Source organism: Alligator mississippiensis, chromosome 5 (assembly GCF_030867095.1).
Source record: "Alligator mississippiensis isolate rAllMis1 chromosome 5, rAllMis1, whole genome shotgun sequence".
In the NCBI taxonomy this organism is placed as follows: domain Eukaryota; kingdom Metazoa; phylum Chordata; order Crocodylia; family Alligatoridae; genus Alligator; species Alligator mississippiensis.
This window is the reverse complement of record NC_081828.1, coordinates 33,567,868-33,584,944: the sequence shown is the minus strand read 5'-3', so window position 1 is coordinate 33,584,944 and position 17,077 is coordinate 33,567,868. Positions and strand designations below refer to the sequence as shown.

The window sequence follows — 17,077 nt, the reverse complement described above, 5'->3', positions numbered from 1 at the left end:
CAGAACATAAGTTCAGCACACACAAACCAGTTTCAATATGGCTGAAACTGGTTTAAGATAAACATGGCTGAATGCAGTATCAGACTCAACTGATTTGGGTCAAACCAATTTATGCAATGTCTGTCTCAGACCCCTTCCTGGTTTAAGTTAAACCAGAGTCCCCCAGCATCCCAGATGCTTTGCAGCCCTGGGCTGTGCTATCTGCTCTAGAGAGCAGGGCCCTGCCAGGGAGGGATGGGAGAGGGAAGCAGCAGGAGAAGGCCCTGCCCCAAGCTCTGGTGGAGACTGTCAGTTTAGGGCTTTTTGGAGCTAATCAACAGGTCAGCTGGTAATGTCCCTGGTTCCTTCCTTGGAAAAAAGCTGTTTAAGAAGAGCCTGAACTAATGAGAGAGGCTTTTGTTTTGTTAATGAGCTGATAAATGCTGTGTTATCAGCCCCCTACTGACTCCCCCGCCTGTCAGATTTGCTGTAGACAGTATGAAGAAGCAGGGAGAGTGAGACTGAAAAGCTCAGTATCATCAACAGATGCATGCACTACATGCATTTCTTCAGTCCAGAGGGAATGTTTGCGCAGTTGCAAACCAGTTCAACCGACAGGTTAGACTAACCTGCGAAGATTGAATCAATTCAGGCTCAGGCTTTTTGAATGTCTGTCCCTAGCCTTAAAGCTCAGGATACAATTGTATATTTTATTAGATATGCATCACTAGAAAACATGTTTTATAATGTTGAACTAGACAAGATAACCTACAATATGCTATACCAACATGAAATCTGCAGATTTCATATTCCCTCATCTATAGGATCTGATCCTAGGAGTCACTATGTACGTGTTAAACCTTCAGCATCTTAACTTTCCTAAGACAACTTACTTCAGTAAAATTAGGAATATACGTAAGTAGTTGTGAAACTGAGGCCTTAAGACAAGGCCTAAAGAGAGATCACTGAAGTACCCCACTACAAACTCCCCTCATAACTCAGCAGTTTACCATTTTATCACAGATGATGTTAGTTTATAGCCCTTCAGCTAGTTTTTAATCCACATGCCAATTAATTTTTGAAGACAGAATGAATGCTTTATTAAAATCTGGATACAGTGAATCGCATCCCCTTCAACACACTATAATATTAATAAATACACACATACTAAAAGGAGGGGGTGACAGTAGAAATTTTGAGAAAGGAAGATTATTAAACACTAGTATTAAAATGTGTATATGTATATGTTGAAATGTATATACATACTTTAATACTAATGTTTAACAATAATCTTCTTTTCTCAAAATTTCTACTCTGTCACCCCCTCCTTTTATCCCTGGACTGAATTCCTGTCCCTTATTATAATCAAAATTAAGGTTCTTGTTTAGCCGTCTAAGCATTCCTAAGGGTCCAATCATTATATGTTTAGACCAGCTACATGAATTAAGGAACAGAGAAAAAGGTTTTGTGAAGGACTATTCTGAGCATCTATTATTTATTTGTTAAGTGCCACTGTACTTGATGTTTGTTACAAGGGGTTTTAGGTAACACAAGCCAGTTGTACTTAATCCTAATACTACTTAATACATATTTTAATGTCAGCATATTAAAGATGCATGCATATGCATAATATAACACGTTACACAAAAAAGAATTGGAGCATGCACAGTTCCAAAAAAAATGGCATCCTTATGACAGATCATGGGTAAGGAAATAACTTTCCAAAACTTCCTAATACCCTTCTTTTGCTTTGCATCACCCCTCCCTTCATTTAGTTTGGGGTGTACCAATGCATTCTACTGCTTTCCTTTACAGCTCTGTTCTCTCGCAGCTACTTGTCCAATGATGCTTCGTGGTACAACCTGGAGATTACAAACATTGGATTTTACCATATAAGGGGCTAAGCATCCTCAAGTCCTCCTAGCTTTAGTAGTTGTTAAAACAGAACCTCAGAGAATCAAGTTGTCACATAAAAGTTCTCCCTTTGGCATCATCTCCTGTCACCCTTCTTAGCTTGCAATTTTTTTTAACATTGCCAACACAGAGTCCATGTAATAACTACATTCCCTTTCCAATCTTAAACCTGGTGATCAGCTTTTTGGTGTAAAGCAGGCAACATCTGTTCTAGTTCTGTAAGAGATGTATACAGAAAATCTGCAAATTGAAGTGTATAGGACAATTTACTACTATTTGCCCTAAGAAGTTATGGTACTTAAAAAAAAAAAAAAAAATTGATACCTTTTATTTAGGATATTTATCATTCTTTTTTGTTAGACTTGGTCTTCCCTGCACTCTTCCTTTTTATAAAAAAATAAATAAATAAAAAAAAATTGAGGATCATTTTTATCAAAATATAAATAAAGGATACTTAGCTGTTTTTTGAAGCAATGCTTTCATTGGGCCCTAAATTAAAGAGAAAATTATAGGTGTTTCATACCTCTTATCCTTTCCCTTCAGGTCCTACACATCAAGGTCGCTATTCTTTTGGAAGATGCTAGGATAAAATAAGCAAGTTTACTTTCTAAACTACTTTTTATTTTATGCACTACTAGAAAAAGTGACAGGCACTTTATAGACTACTGCTGTATGTTCAGTAAGCTCTATTAAATGTAACAGTAGCAAGTACTGAACATGGATCAATGTTGATCAATTGAAATCCATGCCCATAAACCCAGCCATATTTTTTTACACTGTTTTTTCACTTAAAACCATTCCATTCTCCACACAGGAGCTTGCCAATTTTTTCCAAGAGAAAAATGAAAAGATGTGAAGTAACCCTCTTGCCCTCTCACCTTCACACTCCCTCCTTCTCCCTGGTCACAGATGAATATAATTTCCTCCTCTACCACCTCCATTTGTCTCAGTGACTTCACCCTTCTCTTGATCATGTTCATGACCATTCATGCCTACCCTTACTTTTCTGCTCCTCCAGCTTTCCCCTCACAGTGCAAATGTGTTTTAGCTTCTCATATCTTTAAAAGGAAAACAAAACAACTTACTCTTGAACCCCATTTGCTTCCCTAAGCACATTGTACACAGTGTCTAAAACAGCTGCCAAGAGTTACTTTCCTTCAATTATTTCATCTGGCTTGTGCCCCTTGCACTCACCGAACCACCTCACCAAGGATCTTATCCTAAGCAAATCTCCTAACTTTTATGCTATCCTCATCCTCCTGGACATGCAACTTACCTTCAATGGCCGGACACACTCTTCTTGAAAGCTAGTCCCTCCTCCTTCACTACTGTGATTCTGTGGCCTCTTACTTCTTCCCTTAGCTCCACCTACCTCTAGCTTCCTGCTGGAGTTCCCCAGGACTGACTCTCCCCCTTCCTTCCCACCCCCACCCCTTCTTATTTAAAAAGTGGCCTCTCTACTCCAGAATTCTCTCCTTTTGTCCATGTCACAACCCAAAGTTGTGATTTTTTTGTTTGTGTGCGCTTCGGCACTGCTAAATTATTTTCCTGCCGACTGTAGCTTTCTTTGCACGGTAGAGTTCTCTGCTGCGGGAGAGAATTCTGGTGCAACGGGGGATTTCCCGCCAAATTACAGCTTCTTTGCAGGGTGCATTTCTTTTGCATACTAGTGATGCACATTGCAAAGGAGTTCCCGCCATTTGTATTCGCGCCACATAATTGGCCAGTTCCAAATGTATGGCCAGTTCCAAATGTAGGCACACGTGGCGGCTAGCTATTGGCTTGCTAGCCGTATAAAAGGCTTGGGTAGTTTCCACCCAAGGGGGGGGGGAAGAGAGAGAGAGAGAGAGAACTCGCCAGGAGGAGGAGACTTTGTACTGCGTGAAGATCTCCAAGTGCTGCTGCAGACCCTTGCGGACCCAATGCACCTCTCTCAAGCTTAATAACCTAACCCGCGGAGCTTTCGCTTCTAGCCTCTCCCCGTCACCGATCGCAATCCAAGATGTATCCCTTTCCTGTAAACCCAATTTTCGAACCCACGGAGCCTAAGCAACTCCGGAGGACCAGGGAATCGAACCAAACCCGCAGAGCCTAAACAACTCCGTGGGAGCAAACGAATTTGTCGTAGTCCTCTAGCGAGGACTTAAGCGGAGCTGCGCCTGGAAACCTGTCCAGCCTACGCCACTACCATCTTTGGGTGTAAGGAAACAATCTTTTCAATCAACCGCTACGCGTTTGTGACTAATTCTAGTTCGCCACCGGTTTCCTCCGACCCCGCATGCCTGGGCTGCTGGCCACAGCCGGCGTGCGAAAAAGACGGGCCGCGGATCGCCCCCCCCAACTCGCACTTGGCGGCGGGATCGGGGTCCGGCCTACACAGTCCAAAGTAAAACATTATCCTATCTTGATCTCTGTGGAAAACCACTGTCTGTCTAATTTGGACATCATCTTTTATTTATCACTTCTATTGATTCTTACTGCTAAGATAGTCTTTTCCATCTATCCACATAGCTAAAACTCTCATCCAGTCTTTCATCATTTCATATATCAATTACTGCCATAGCCTTTTCTGTAATCTTGACAAATGGTTATGTCTTGCACCACTCCTCCATTCAGACAATGGCTACAACTATCATTTTCCTAATCCACTGCTGTGATCACGTCAGTCATCTCTGCATCCTTTCACTTGCTTCCTCTTCTCTATGGCACCAGACATAAGCTACTTGTCTTCATTGTGAAGGCCCTTCACGCCCTACTCCAACTCCAGCATCTTATACAATTCCTGTCTGTGATCAGTTCATGGAGCCATCCTCCACTGCCCTTTTTTCTACACTTTCGAATAAGCTTTTTCCTAGGTGGACCCTCATACTTCAGAAGAGCTCCTGCTAAGCATCCACAAAGCCTCCTCAATTATTCTCCTTCAAATCCCTCCTTACAACTCTCCTTTACTCTTAACAAATTAGGCCTTTCATGCTGACTAATATGATTTTGCCTGTTTGTGGTTTTATATTCAGATTGTAAGCTCTTTCAGTAAGAGAGAGCATGTTTTTCTTTCTGTATTTGTACAGCACACAACACAGAATGGGATCCTGTTCCATGCCTAGAGCACCTACACACTGAAGGAATACAAGGGCAAACTCTAACCAATTATTGATTTTTTTTTTTCCCCCCCTTTAAGCTTACTACAATGCTAGGAATATTAAGGGTCATTATGTGATTATAAAACCTATGGGCCAATTAGAAAAAGTATCAGATGGACAAAAATAAAAAAAAAATGGAAACTTTCTGGCATAAGAAAAACATTTATTAAAAATTGCTTTCCTGCTTATATCAAAACATACATATTCTTACATAAAACCATTATAATTTAACATCATCGTACTCGGTCTGTTCTTCAAGTTTCCTCTATGGCAGAGGTACTCAAACCATTTAATGACTAATTGTTTTGGAGGTCACCTACATTAGCAGTTTTCCAACTTTTTTGAGCTGATTTCCCCCCCCCTTGAGTTACAATTTTGTTTGCACCCTCCCTCACCCCAGAGGAGCAGCGCAGCCAGGCACAGAGTGCCCCTCATCCTAACAGCCACTGCAGCGTGGCATGGCTCCAGCGCCACCTCCCTTGGCCCTGCTGTGGCTGTAGGCTGCGCACCTGCTGTGCCAGGCTCCCAGAGGTACAGCAGTCCACTGGCAGAGCCCACCCAGGGCAGTGGCACCGGCTCCTTGAAACCTTCTTGCCCATGCCCTCCCCACCATTTCTTCATGCCTCCTCAGGGAGGCACACCCCACAGCTTGAAAGCCACTGACCTAGATCGATTCTCCTCCTATTCACACAACATCCCTATGACTTCTGCAGCAGTTGTGTATGTAGAAGAGCAGTGAATTTTTAACATCTTTCTCTGCAATCTAGCAGCAGGAAACAAGGAAAGGAAGCATTTACCTAAAAGCCAATTCTCTACAAACTACCTATTCTCTACTCAAGAAAGTAGAGTTTAGAGAGTGAGGCTCTTGCATCCAAACCAATTCATCTAGATGCTCCGGTCATCAGGAAGAAGTTCAATAGCCTAGAATTCAAATGCTCAGTTCTGAAGGATTTACAGTTCAAAATCTTTTCATAAAACCACTTTTCAGCAACTCAGCTTGCTAAGTTACATGCCCCATAACAGTTGAATTGCTTCTTGAACTGGCAATCCTTTCATCTAGTAAATTCATGTTTCCACAGTTCAAGGTTCCTTAGTATATAGTAGTAATATCTAATATGCCAAACTCCATTACAAGTGTATGGCAATTCTCGTGTAATGCTGAAAAGCCATTGGTATTTTACAGTTAGTGCAGTACAAAAAAAAAAGAAGCATTTAACCACTTTTGTCAGGTACCAGTCTCTACCAAGTGAATTTGCACCATGCCTACATGTTGAACAAATACTTGATAAGCACAAGTGTTAAATGAGCAAGCAATGTATACCAAACTAACTGTATTCAGTGTTATTTGAATAGGCAAATTCACTGTACATCAGTATCTGATTTGTACACACACACACACACGCAATATCCAAGAGTGCAAGAGGGGGGAAAACAATGTTTTACAATTCTAAAAAAATTATAAGACACCAATATTTTAATTAGACAATCAAGCTGATTAATGAGGTTTAGGATAAAACATGCCTATGAAATATAACAGGAACACATTATATTGCATTAGGGCTGGAAGGAACCTCGTAAGATCATTGGGTCCAGCCATGTATACTTCATGCTATTTTTAAAAAAATATTCCATCATACATCAAAAAAAAAAAAATCTGGTCTGCTATACCAATTTGTATTTATAGGCTAAGTACAGACAGTCAAAAAGCTCAAGACTGAATCGATTCAATCTTTGCAGGTTAGTCTAAGCTGCATAGATTGAACCGATAAGTAAGTGAACAAACATTCATTTTTTATCCTGGAAATGTAGCCACATGCTTACAGTGACCCAGGCCAGAAGCTGGGGAGCACTAGAGTATGCCTCCCTGCGTGGCTGGAGCAGATAGCTTGGGCCATGGCTAGCCCAGCCACCGTGTGATGGGGGTTTTGTGGGGGAGGTGCAAAGCATCCTGGGATGTTGGAGAACTATAAGTTAACTTGAATCTGGAGGGGTTCTGGCACAGAAGTTAAATAAGATGATCTAACCTAAATCACTTAATTCTGATACTGCATCCATCCAGGTTCATCTTAAACCTGTTTCAGTCATTTTGAAAGAGGTTTACATGCTCTGAACTTCTGTTGCATTACAGATTTGAACCAGTTTCCAATCACTTATACTAGTATATCTGTAATTTTTGTCCCCAGCCATCGTGTACTGTCTATTAAAGGAGCTCAAAGCACCTTACAAAATTCACAAGTTAATTTTTACAACACTAATTTTGGAGTAGGAATGTATTACACCTATTTTATAGATACATTATGGCCATGCAAACAATGTACTGCAGAGCAAGGGATTGGGCATGACCATACATCAGCTAATGATAAATGGAAGCTAAACCCTGACAGCTCTCACTGAAGGGAGAGGGAGGTTACATTGCCACAAGTTAGTGGAGGGGCAAAGAGTGTGTCAGTGGATAGCTGCTGAGGAAGAACTGACACATAGTAAAGCCCTCCCCTGCCATTTGCCCCACAGTAAATTGTCCATATTACTTACCCAAAGATTAACTGAGACAAAAAAGCTAGTTTGTTTATTCAAGACCACATAAGAAGTCCATAGCAAGCCTAAAACAACGTTCAGGTCCAACTTCCAGCCGTATGTCTCAAATACAAGACAACACATTCCTTCTTGCAGTGAAGGGGAAGAACAAAGGTCAACTTTCCTTCCTAAACCAGAAAACAGAATAAATTGTGCTCTACAAAAGATGGGTGATACAAATGCACAAGAAAAATCCTAGCTAATAGCTCTGACCAGTTTGAACAGTTACTTGCCTTTAAAATATTAGTCAAGAGGCAAAACCAGAGTACTCAGACTACGGGAAGAACAAGTTTTCAAAAATCTGCCAGTTGTTTCAATATTCTACTACTTAATCTAGGGTAAGATAGCAAGTCTTGTTTAGTCCAAAGTCAAAGAAGGCAGGTTGACTCCTTAAAAACTAACTTGTTGTGAAAGGCATAAGCTTTTGTAGACTACAGCCTACTTCATCAAATCCAATTGCTTTGACCTACAAAAGCTAATAGCTCTCTCAACAAGTTAGTCTTTGCTGGTCTATCTAGATGTAAGCAGGCAAATAAACACATGTGAATATAGTTTACTAATGTATTTGTAAACTTATGCATCACCTAATAGAAATTATACCATTGCTGTTACTCTCATCTTGGAATACAACTCTAGGTACAAAAGCTAGCCAATAACTTATAGTTATGGGATTTGTCTGCAATACAAGCCACTGATAAGGGTTAGCATTTTAATGAAAACCTTCTGCTTTTGTACTATGTAATATTATTTTCTTCCTTCTCTTCTTCTCCCCATAGAGCTGGGAACATTGACAGGTATCAGATGATAAATCCAGGAACTTTCTGCAAAAACAACCCTGAGATTAGGATACATAACCTCACCAAGGGTAATTGAGGCAAGCTGATGGAAATGTCAGCTTTCAATGAATGATTTGTTTCCTAACACAAGCTAAGTGTATCTGGCCCTCTTAGGATTCTCCTACCAATGTAAACAACATATGTGCACATACCTTATGAATTTATCTTAAGAAAAAGAAATGTGTTGATTACTATAATAATTCTTTATCAGGGAAAGTTAATAAATTAAGTCATGACTTCACTGATTATGCCAAGAAGCTGTTCTGATAACATGAAAAAGAAAAGTATCCCGGTATACACAACACAGAGCCTTCTTTGGGCTAGCTAGATAGAAGGATTAAGTGCTCATATGAATCTTTAGGCTTTGCTTTTTAATTCACTGTATGTACAATCATCAATACATAGTTTCTTTTTCAAACATTTGTTATCGTCTCCTCCCCTCCCCAGTTTTGATGGTATGATTTGTACTTTCAAAGGATCATGTTTCCAGGCATAATTTTGACAGGATTGCTCTTTGAAGAAATCCTCTGCATCACTGAGATGGGAGACCCTGTAATCTCAAACAACCTCCTGCTATTTTCACTCAGAAAAACTGAACTGCAAGTAGTGGCATTTAGACACTCCTAATAGGGAAAGAGCTGATATTTTTTTCCATTCGGAACAAAAATTCCAAATAAATTCAGAAACTGGCAAAGAAAACAGGGACATTTTTTCCAGTGGTCAACATGCCATGGCATTGCAGTACTTGTACAACATCCTATGTATATTTGTGTGGACTTCCTTGAGGATCAGCCAGACTTCCAACTTCATATACAAATGAACTCAGGAGGCTTCAAAAATAAAGTCATTCCAATATATAGCAAGTGACTAAGCATTTCAAATCAAAAGAACATTTTTCCAACGAGGTTCTTAATTGGATATAAAAAGATGGGTATATCTTTAAATCAACTGATAAGAGAAAGTTAACGTGCCTTAACTGAACATCTCTGGCTATATTTTTCCCAAATCAGAAGACGACAAAAAAACCCTTGCTACCAATGACTCAACTCTTCCTGGAAATAAAACCAGACAGGTCAGATAGTGGTGAACTAGACAACTGCTGGAAAGATAGAGATGAATATTATTTCCAACTAAAAGTAAATGCAATTGGAGTAAGAACTGGACCTGTGAAATCCTTGGCATTAAGTTTTTATTCCTGAGCCAGAAGTTACTGGGCATGTCTACACGTGCGCCAGTCTGCGCAGTTATAACTGTGTAGTCATTTAGTACTTGACTAAGTGGTCGGTGCGACCTAGCATTGTTTAAGCAAGTACTAAATGACTGCGTAATAACCCCTGTTACTGCACAGGTTTCTTCCCATACTACTGCACAGTAGCATCAGCACCACAGTTCATGCCTGCTGATGCTACACTGCCATAGCAACGAGCTACAATGACTTAGCTCATTGCTACAGCGACATAGCATCTTCTGTAGACACGCCTACAGTGTATAAAATAAACCAACAACGTTTTATCCTTATATAAAACATTGTCCACCTGAAAGTCTCAAAAGCCTGCAGAACAGGTTGAAACACTGACAGGTTAAGCATTTTACCTAAGAACACATAGGAAGTCTATAGCAAGTGTCAAACTAAGAAATAAGACACTAGTGATCCTACAGCTGAGAACCAAGGTGGTAATTGTTCATTTTATCTAGACATAAAATAACAGATGTCTGTAACTGATACTCAAGTGGTGAGTTAAAGAATTTCTGTTTTGTGAAGCTTGCCACTTTCATGTAATTGATCAAATATTAAATGATAGCTCAATATATTAATTTTCCTGAAGCAGTAACAGTATTTTCCATGTATTCTGCTGCAGCTCTTGACTGGTTATCAAACATTCTTAAGAATATAGCTGTTGATATTCTCCATACAAGACAGCCTCAAAACCATCTTCCTCATCTCATTTCATTGCATAACTCAACAGAAACCTATAAATTAATCTAAAGAGCATCCCTAAAAGAGAAATAATTAGCACTCCTTGGATAGAAAGAGGATGCAACTGGAGGAAAGGGAAAATTTTTCAAGGTTTCATCATATTCAAAAGTTTTCTAGAAGGAATCTGAAAGTTAGGGAAAATATTGCTTTTTTCACTGTGTGTTAACATACTACCAAATCAATCAAGAAAACCCAAAAAACTGAACAAACCAACAACAACAAAAAACAGATTTGGGTTCTAAACATTTCTGCAGGTCACAGGATTTGGTGCATTCTAGACTATTATTCAAATGTTTCTGAATTATTCAAATTAATCATAAACCCTAATAGCAACAATTATGAAGCTGAAAATTAATTACCACAGAGTCTTGAAATTACTGTAGAGAAAGGTGTTTCAATATCAATCTGCTTCAGAAATCATACTAAAAACTGATATTTAATCCAATAAGACAGTCTACTCATCCTACATAAGGGCAATAAGTATAGTACAAAGCATTAAGAGTTCTTGTTATGCTTAATATTTCTCTTCACATACATAATGTAAAAGTGAATAAATGTGCTAACTCCATACAACTGGTCTTTAAAAGAAGCAAATATTATAGCATGTGATATTTTTCACTTCCTACAAAAAATGGGATTTAAATACCAGAAAGGAGAGAGAGTCTATCTTTAAAAGATTCATCAATGCCTGCTTCTAATTTAAGAATTTTTTTTTTGTTAGTAATAATTACCAGAACAGTTTTAGATGGTAACTGAGCAGATTAGTAAATGTTCTGGAAGAAACTAGCAATAGTGGACATTCCTATTTGTGCACTCACTGGGTTCTGAAATGGCATTAAAATTATTTGTTTCATTTTTTTCAGAAAAAAACTGTAATAAAAGCAAAGGTGTTATTTTAATTTTTTTGTAAATCCCTATCTAAATCATATGCATTAGTTCTACCTTTATGATTCTTTACAATCTGTAAGTCTTCATAATAAATCTAGGGAAACACTACAGAAAAAAAAAATTGAGAAATCTTCTTAAAAATTAAATATTAATTATCTGAATCAATAGGATGCCCCACACTGAATCCTGTCTTCCATTTTGAAAAAAAACAAAGCAAAAATTTAAGAGATCCAAAGACAAGTAATGAAAATAATTAGAGGCATGGAAATAATTCTAATTGAGGAGGACCTGAAAAAACAGCCAGAGAAGAGACAAAAAATGAAACACAGTAGAGATGGAACAAATAATGAATGAAAAGGAATGTCAGTAGAAGTGTTATAATACAAGGTGAAATTTAATTACAATGAAAATTAACTAATTTAAAGCTAGTATAAAAAGCAGGTGTGTGCATATATTTGTACACACCAAAAATGCAAATAAATGTACCAGACAGCAGAATTCACTACCACAAGATATGTCTTAAGGCAAGAGCTTATTTGAATTGAGAGAAGCATTAGGCAATTTTATGGAAAATGAACCTCAACTTGCATTATATGGTGCGCACACACTCTCAACTGCATTCTTCAGAACAGTAAAAAAATGTTGATTAAGGGGTTAAAAAGAAATTTATCTAGTGTGCAGATTATTCTAATCTTGTTCAGTGTATGGTTTCTTAAACCTTACTCTCTTGAGAATCTGGCACTAGGTCAGTATGTTCTCTGTCAGTGATCAGAGTCATCATTAACCTGCTCTGTTATGGCAAATTCTTATTTGGCTACTTGTATCTTTCAGAAAGATGGTATTTCTGAACCCATCAAATGTTACCTAAAAGCAAGGAATGCTTCCTTAAATGTTGTGGCTTATAAAAGTCAGATAACGTAGAACTGATCTAATTCACACCAACACCTGGCAAATCTTTTATACTGCATTTTGAACATTAGCTCTAATATCCGCCACTTGCATGCCAAGGAACCCCTCCCATTACCAATGACTAAAATAAGACTACTCAAAGAACCTGATCCAAAAACTACTGTAGTCCGTGAGAAGACAACCACCAACTCCAATCAATTTTGGACCAGACCTAACAAAACGCTACCCACAAACTGGAAAAAAGCAAAAATAGTGCATCACAATATATACTTTGTTCATGTACAATGACAGCTGATGATAAAATTATGAAAATAAGTTAACAGTTATTAATTTGAAGTTCCCAGTATTCTACAAGGAGGTATACAGCTTTCTACCCAAGAAGCTTATGAAAACATACTAAAAATGTACTACAGCACATTTTGAAAAAAATAATTAAATCTTAATACAAGAGACCTTACTACAGCTTCTGTTCTTACGGTTAACCAGGAAGTGAGGATAAATCATAGTCTTAGAAAAGCAAGGCTGGAAGGCCCCTCAGGAAGTCATTTAGCCAAACCTCCAGCTCCGGCCAGGATCATCCCTGTCTAAGCCATCCCAGCCAAGTAGATTTTAACCTGCTCTTAAAAACTTCTGAAGATGGAGATTCCACAACCTCTGTAGGTAATCTAGTCCAATGCTTAGCCCGCTGTCGTAGTAAGAAAGTTTTTCTCATAGTCAACATAAATTTCCCATGCTGCAAAATGTATTTGCTTTTACCCCAATAATACAATACAGAAATAACGCATTGCCACTAAGTGGTATCTTCATCAGAGGATTTCAAAAGGCTTTACAAATACAAATTGTAAATATGAAAGTAAGTATTAGTCACATATTACAGATGGGGAAACTGAGAAACAGACAGGTTAAGTAACTTGCACAAAAACATAATCATGTCAGCTTGATTACTCAGGAACAAATCCAGATGACCCTATTCTCAGAACGCTGGTCAAACCATTAAACAAATTATGCGTCCTCATTTAGTCAGATAATTCATCACAATATTTGTCAATCTGTGTTAAAACATGGTCATAAGGAGTACGCTACAGGGGTAACCATGCAAACAAATGAATTAAAGAGAATAAGGCAGTCAAGGAATACCATTTTTAAAATGTATCAATAAGTTCTCCTTTGAAAAAAAAATGGAGTAAGTGGAAACGTAAGGGAGAGGGGGTAAATTTTATGCAGTGTGAAAAGTCACAGAAGAAAGCAATTCTATAGATAAACCAGCTTAAATGAACATGTTTTTCACTATTTTTAGTTTATGTTATTTTAAAATACTGCTATCAAGGAAAATACATACATACACATAAGTATTAAGTAAAAACAAACAGGGAGCGTGCTGTTCAGCCAGTGCATGCACAGTGAAGTTCAAAGTGCGGCAAAGCACTTCAGTTCACCCAATATACACACCTATCCGGAAGAGTGTTGGAGTTCTTTTAAACTGTTTATTGGTTAAAAAAATACACATTTAAATAATGTAGACATTAATCCACCAAAGAAAATATAGTGAAACCCAAGAGGGAATCACACTGGACCAGGAAAAAGTGCCGACTTAGGTTTCTGTTTTATATGGCGAGTGTCCAAGCCCCTCTGGTCAGGACTGCCTGCCCAATCCCTCTCCTCTGCTTGGGGCTCACACCTTGTGCACACACATTACTTTCTGTAATAAACAGAGTATAAATATACATAATTCTCCATAAGACATGCTGGGACTGTAACATTTTCCATCTTGAGCAGGTTTCCAGCTTTTACAGGTTCCGTTAGACAGGTTTCGCTGCATTTCCATTGCAGTGGGGTTGATACAATTACAGACTATGACAAACAATTTAAAAGAAAACTGCAGCATAAAACATTTTAATATTACTTGAATATTATTCACAATCTGCTACACAGTCATCACATTTATTTCACATCAGGTGCAAGTGCTTGCTTTTGTTTCTCTTAGGCATCCCTCCAGCTTATCATTTGCCTAACCTACCCACCAGCCCTCCCCAGAAGTACCAAAAGGATTTAAAAAGCAGCATTCAAGTACCAAGGATGCTTGACAGCTTGCTGGTAGCAGGCCTCCAAACAATAAGCAACAAGAGAAGCAGGTGCACTTCAACAAGAACAGGAGGACTGAGGAGATTGTAAAATGCCATACAATGAGGTGTGTTTAGTAACTATAAATATAAAATTTCTGGAAAGATGTGCATTTAATATCTTCATATGTTTAGCACAAAAATGCAGTGGAGTATAGAGATTTAGATGCTGAAGAGACTGCACATTCTCTTGAGTTGTACATATACACATTTCCCACTGGGGTCAGCCCTAGTACAGGCAGTCACCTAAACCTGCTTAGACAAGGTCTCCACAATAGGAGCAAACACTCCAAGTACTCTTTTTAGGCTAGTACCCCCACTATTACTGTCAATGACAAAACATTAAAAAAAAAAGACTAGCAAGCAAATTGTGTGAGACAACTGGATACTCATGTCAATCAGCTCCCCCCTTTCACTTAAGCCTTTTCCTAAATATAAGAACATATCATCCATTGCTCACAGCTGCCACTCTGAAGCTTCACAGATACCGTATTTTTCTTACGTGTTCCAGTTTCGACTAAAATGAGTTTTTCGCCAACCACTTAAAGATGCTGTGTCATATGTCAAACATCAATTGATTTGTGCATCAGCTGATGTCAAAAATTGCTGAAGGATCAGTTGACAAGTAGCACAATCAGCAAGAGCAGCACAAATAATTGTTTTGCAGTGATATAGAGAAGACAGTGTTCATTTAGTTTTTAAATACAATCATGGCAGTGATTTTTTTTTTTAAAAGTACACCTGTTTAGAATCAACAGAGTTTTTATCAAGTTTTAGGGAGGATTTGCATTTAGCCAGCCTCTAACGGGGATACAGTTCACATCTATAATAATGGCCTGTACTCCATGTCAGGCAGGCACTGCTCTGGTGGAGTTCTAGGTATCTTAGCCGTGACAAACCCAACAATACAAATTTTACCCATCAACAAAATGCCAAGCTAATACTTTTAGCTCGACAAAGAACGACACTTCAGAAAATGACTGCAGTTAGTGCCTTGCACAATAAAACTGCGTGGGCTGAGGGTAAACTGAACTGCAAGGTTCCTTGAGCTTATCAGTTAACCTTTCCACTGATCTGCCTGGCTCTCAGCTCTAAAACGTTTGTCCTTCAAAGCAGGTGCCACACCAAGACCCAACTCTTCGTCATCTGGCCTCAGGGTGCGCCGGGCGCCAGTGCAGCAACTCGACTGTCACCTCCCCAGCCGGTGGGGCAGGAAGTCTCTCAGAGATTGCCAAAAACCGGCAGGCAAGGGGACGGCAGCCGGTCTGCCAGGAGACCCGCGCTCCCGACCCCCCGCCCCGGCCCCGGCCCCGCGAGGGTGGACGCAGGAGCCTGCACCCTTGCGCGGAGCCCTGCCCAGCGACAGCAGGTGGAGCCGGCCTCCCGCGGCGCGGGGCACCTCCTGGCAGGGCCGCGGCGGCTCCGCGAGACGGGGCCAGAGGCGCGGCCTCAGGCGCCTTTTGTTCGGCGGCAGCGGCGGCTCCGGCGCTCGCAGCCCCCCGCGCCGCGCCGCGCCGCGCCGGGCCGGGCCCCCGCCGCACCAAGCGCGGCTCCTACCAGCGGCCCGGCTCGCAGGGGGCAGGGGGCGGGGCGGGGCGGGCTCCGGCCCCGCGCCCTCGGCCGGGCTGGGACGGCCGCTCCCGCCGCCGCCTTTGTTCTCAGCCCGATGCACGCGCAGCGCCGGCCGCGGGACCATGCAGGCGCCCGGCTGGGCCCCGGGCGGGCGCGGCGCCCCTGTGGGCAGGGCGCTGCCGGGGGGGGCCGCCGGTGAGGCACCGGGGACAGGACCTCCCCCCCGCGGGGCTCGGGCAGGACCCCCCCCCCGCGGGACCCCCGAGGGCGCCCCTGCCCCGCCCCGCGGGGCCTCCCTCCCCCAACCAACGCGTCCCGGGGCGGCGGCGGCGGCGGCCTCACTCACCCACAGCTCCGAGCCCCAGCTCATGGCGGCGGAGGCGGGGAGCGGGTCCGCGGGGCAGAGCCGGGCGCCCTTGGCCACGGGGGAAGAAAGCGGCAGGCGGCGGCAGTCCGAGCTCCGGCGGCGGCTCCGCCTGGCTGGGGAGGGGGCGCGCGGAGGAGACTGGGAGAGGGGCGGGCCCGGGGCGGGGCGAGGCGAGGCGAGGCGGCCGCTCCCCCGGGACTCACCGCCTTCCCGGGACTGAGCCCGAGCCCGGCCGCCCTGCGCCTGGGACCGAGGCGCTGTCAGGGGCCGGTGGCTGCAGCAGCCCCTGTCCCGGGGGGAGCCGCGCAGGGACGCGGGAGGTGGTCGCGGGAGCGGCAGCAGGAGGCCGAGTCACCCGTGACTCAGAGCACAAACCCGGCGGGGCGGGGCGGGGCGGGGCTGGGGCGCGGTGCAGGAGGAGCAGCCTGCCATAGGCACCTGGCCGCCGCCTGCTTCAGCCCCGCCCCAGCTGCGGGCCGCGCCGGGGGGGCGACGGCTGCCCGGACACGCCCCGCCGCACCCGGGGCCGCCGCGGCGCGGGGCGAGGGGGCTCTCGCCTCCCGCTGTCGGGGCATCCGGGCAGCCGCTTGTCGCTGCGTATCTCGTGGGCGGCTCGTACTGTAAGCGCCCCTAAACCTTTTTGGGGGTGGCGTGGTATGAATGTAATGTGTGTTCATGTGACTGCCAGGGGTTAAAAAGCGGGGATGTATCGTGATAACACGGCGACGTTCAGAACTGACTGGTGACTGGGAGAGCTCGCCCCCAAAGGCTTGTGGAGAGGCCCGATTTTGAAAACAGTC

At 42.2% G+C, this 17,077-nt stretch overlaps 1 protein-coding gene across 5 annotated transcripts in view; it reads right to left on the bottom strand.

The window, feature by feature from the left end:
* FNBP1L (formin binding protein 1 like) overlaps positions 1-16,420 on the bottom strand; it is a 97,658-nt gene extending 81,238 nt beyond the window's left edge. For 3 of the 5 annotated variants that reach the window (XM_059728061.1, XM_019479047.2, XM_014599695.3), the window contains exon 1: positions 16,257-16,415. Coding sequence is in view for 1 of the 5 variants with exons in the window: in XM_014599695.3 (XP_014455181.1) it covers positions 16,257-16,280 (24 nt within the window). In the remaining 4 variants the exon portion in view is untranslated. Of the gene's footprint in view, positions 1-16,256 lie in introns of all 5 variants that reach the window. The other 2 variants (XM_019479049.2, XM_019479046.2) reach the window with 2 other exon arrangements.
* Between the last annotated feature and the right edge of the window lie 657 nt (positions 16,421-17,077).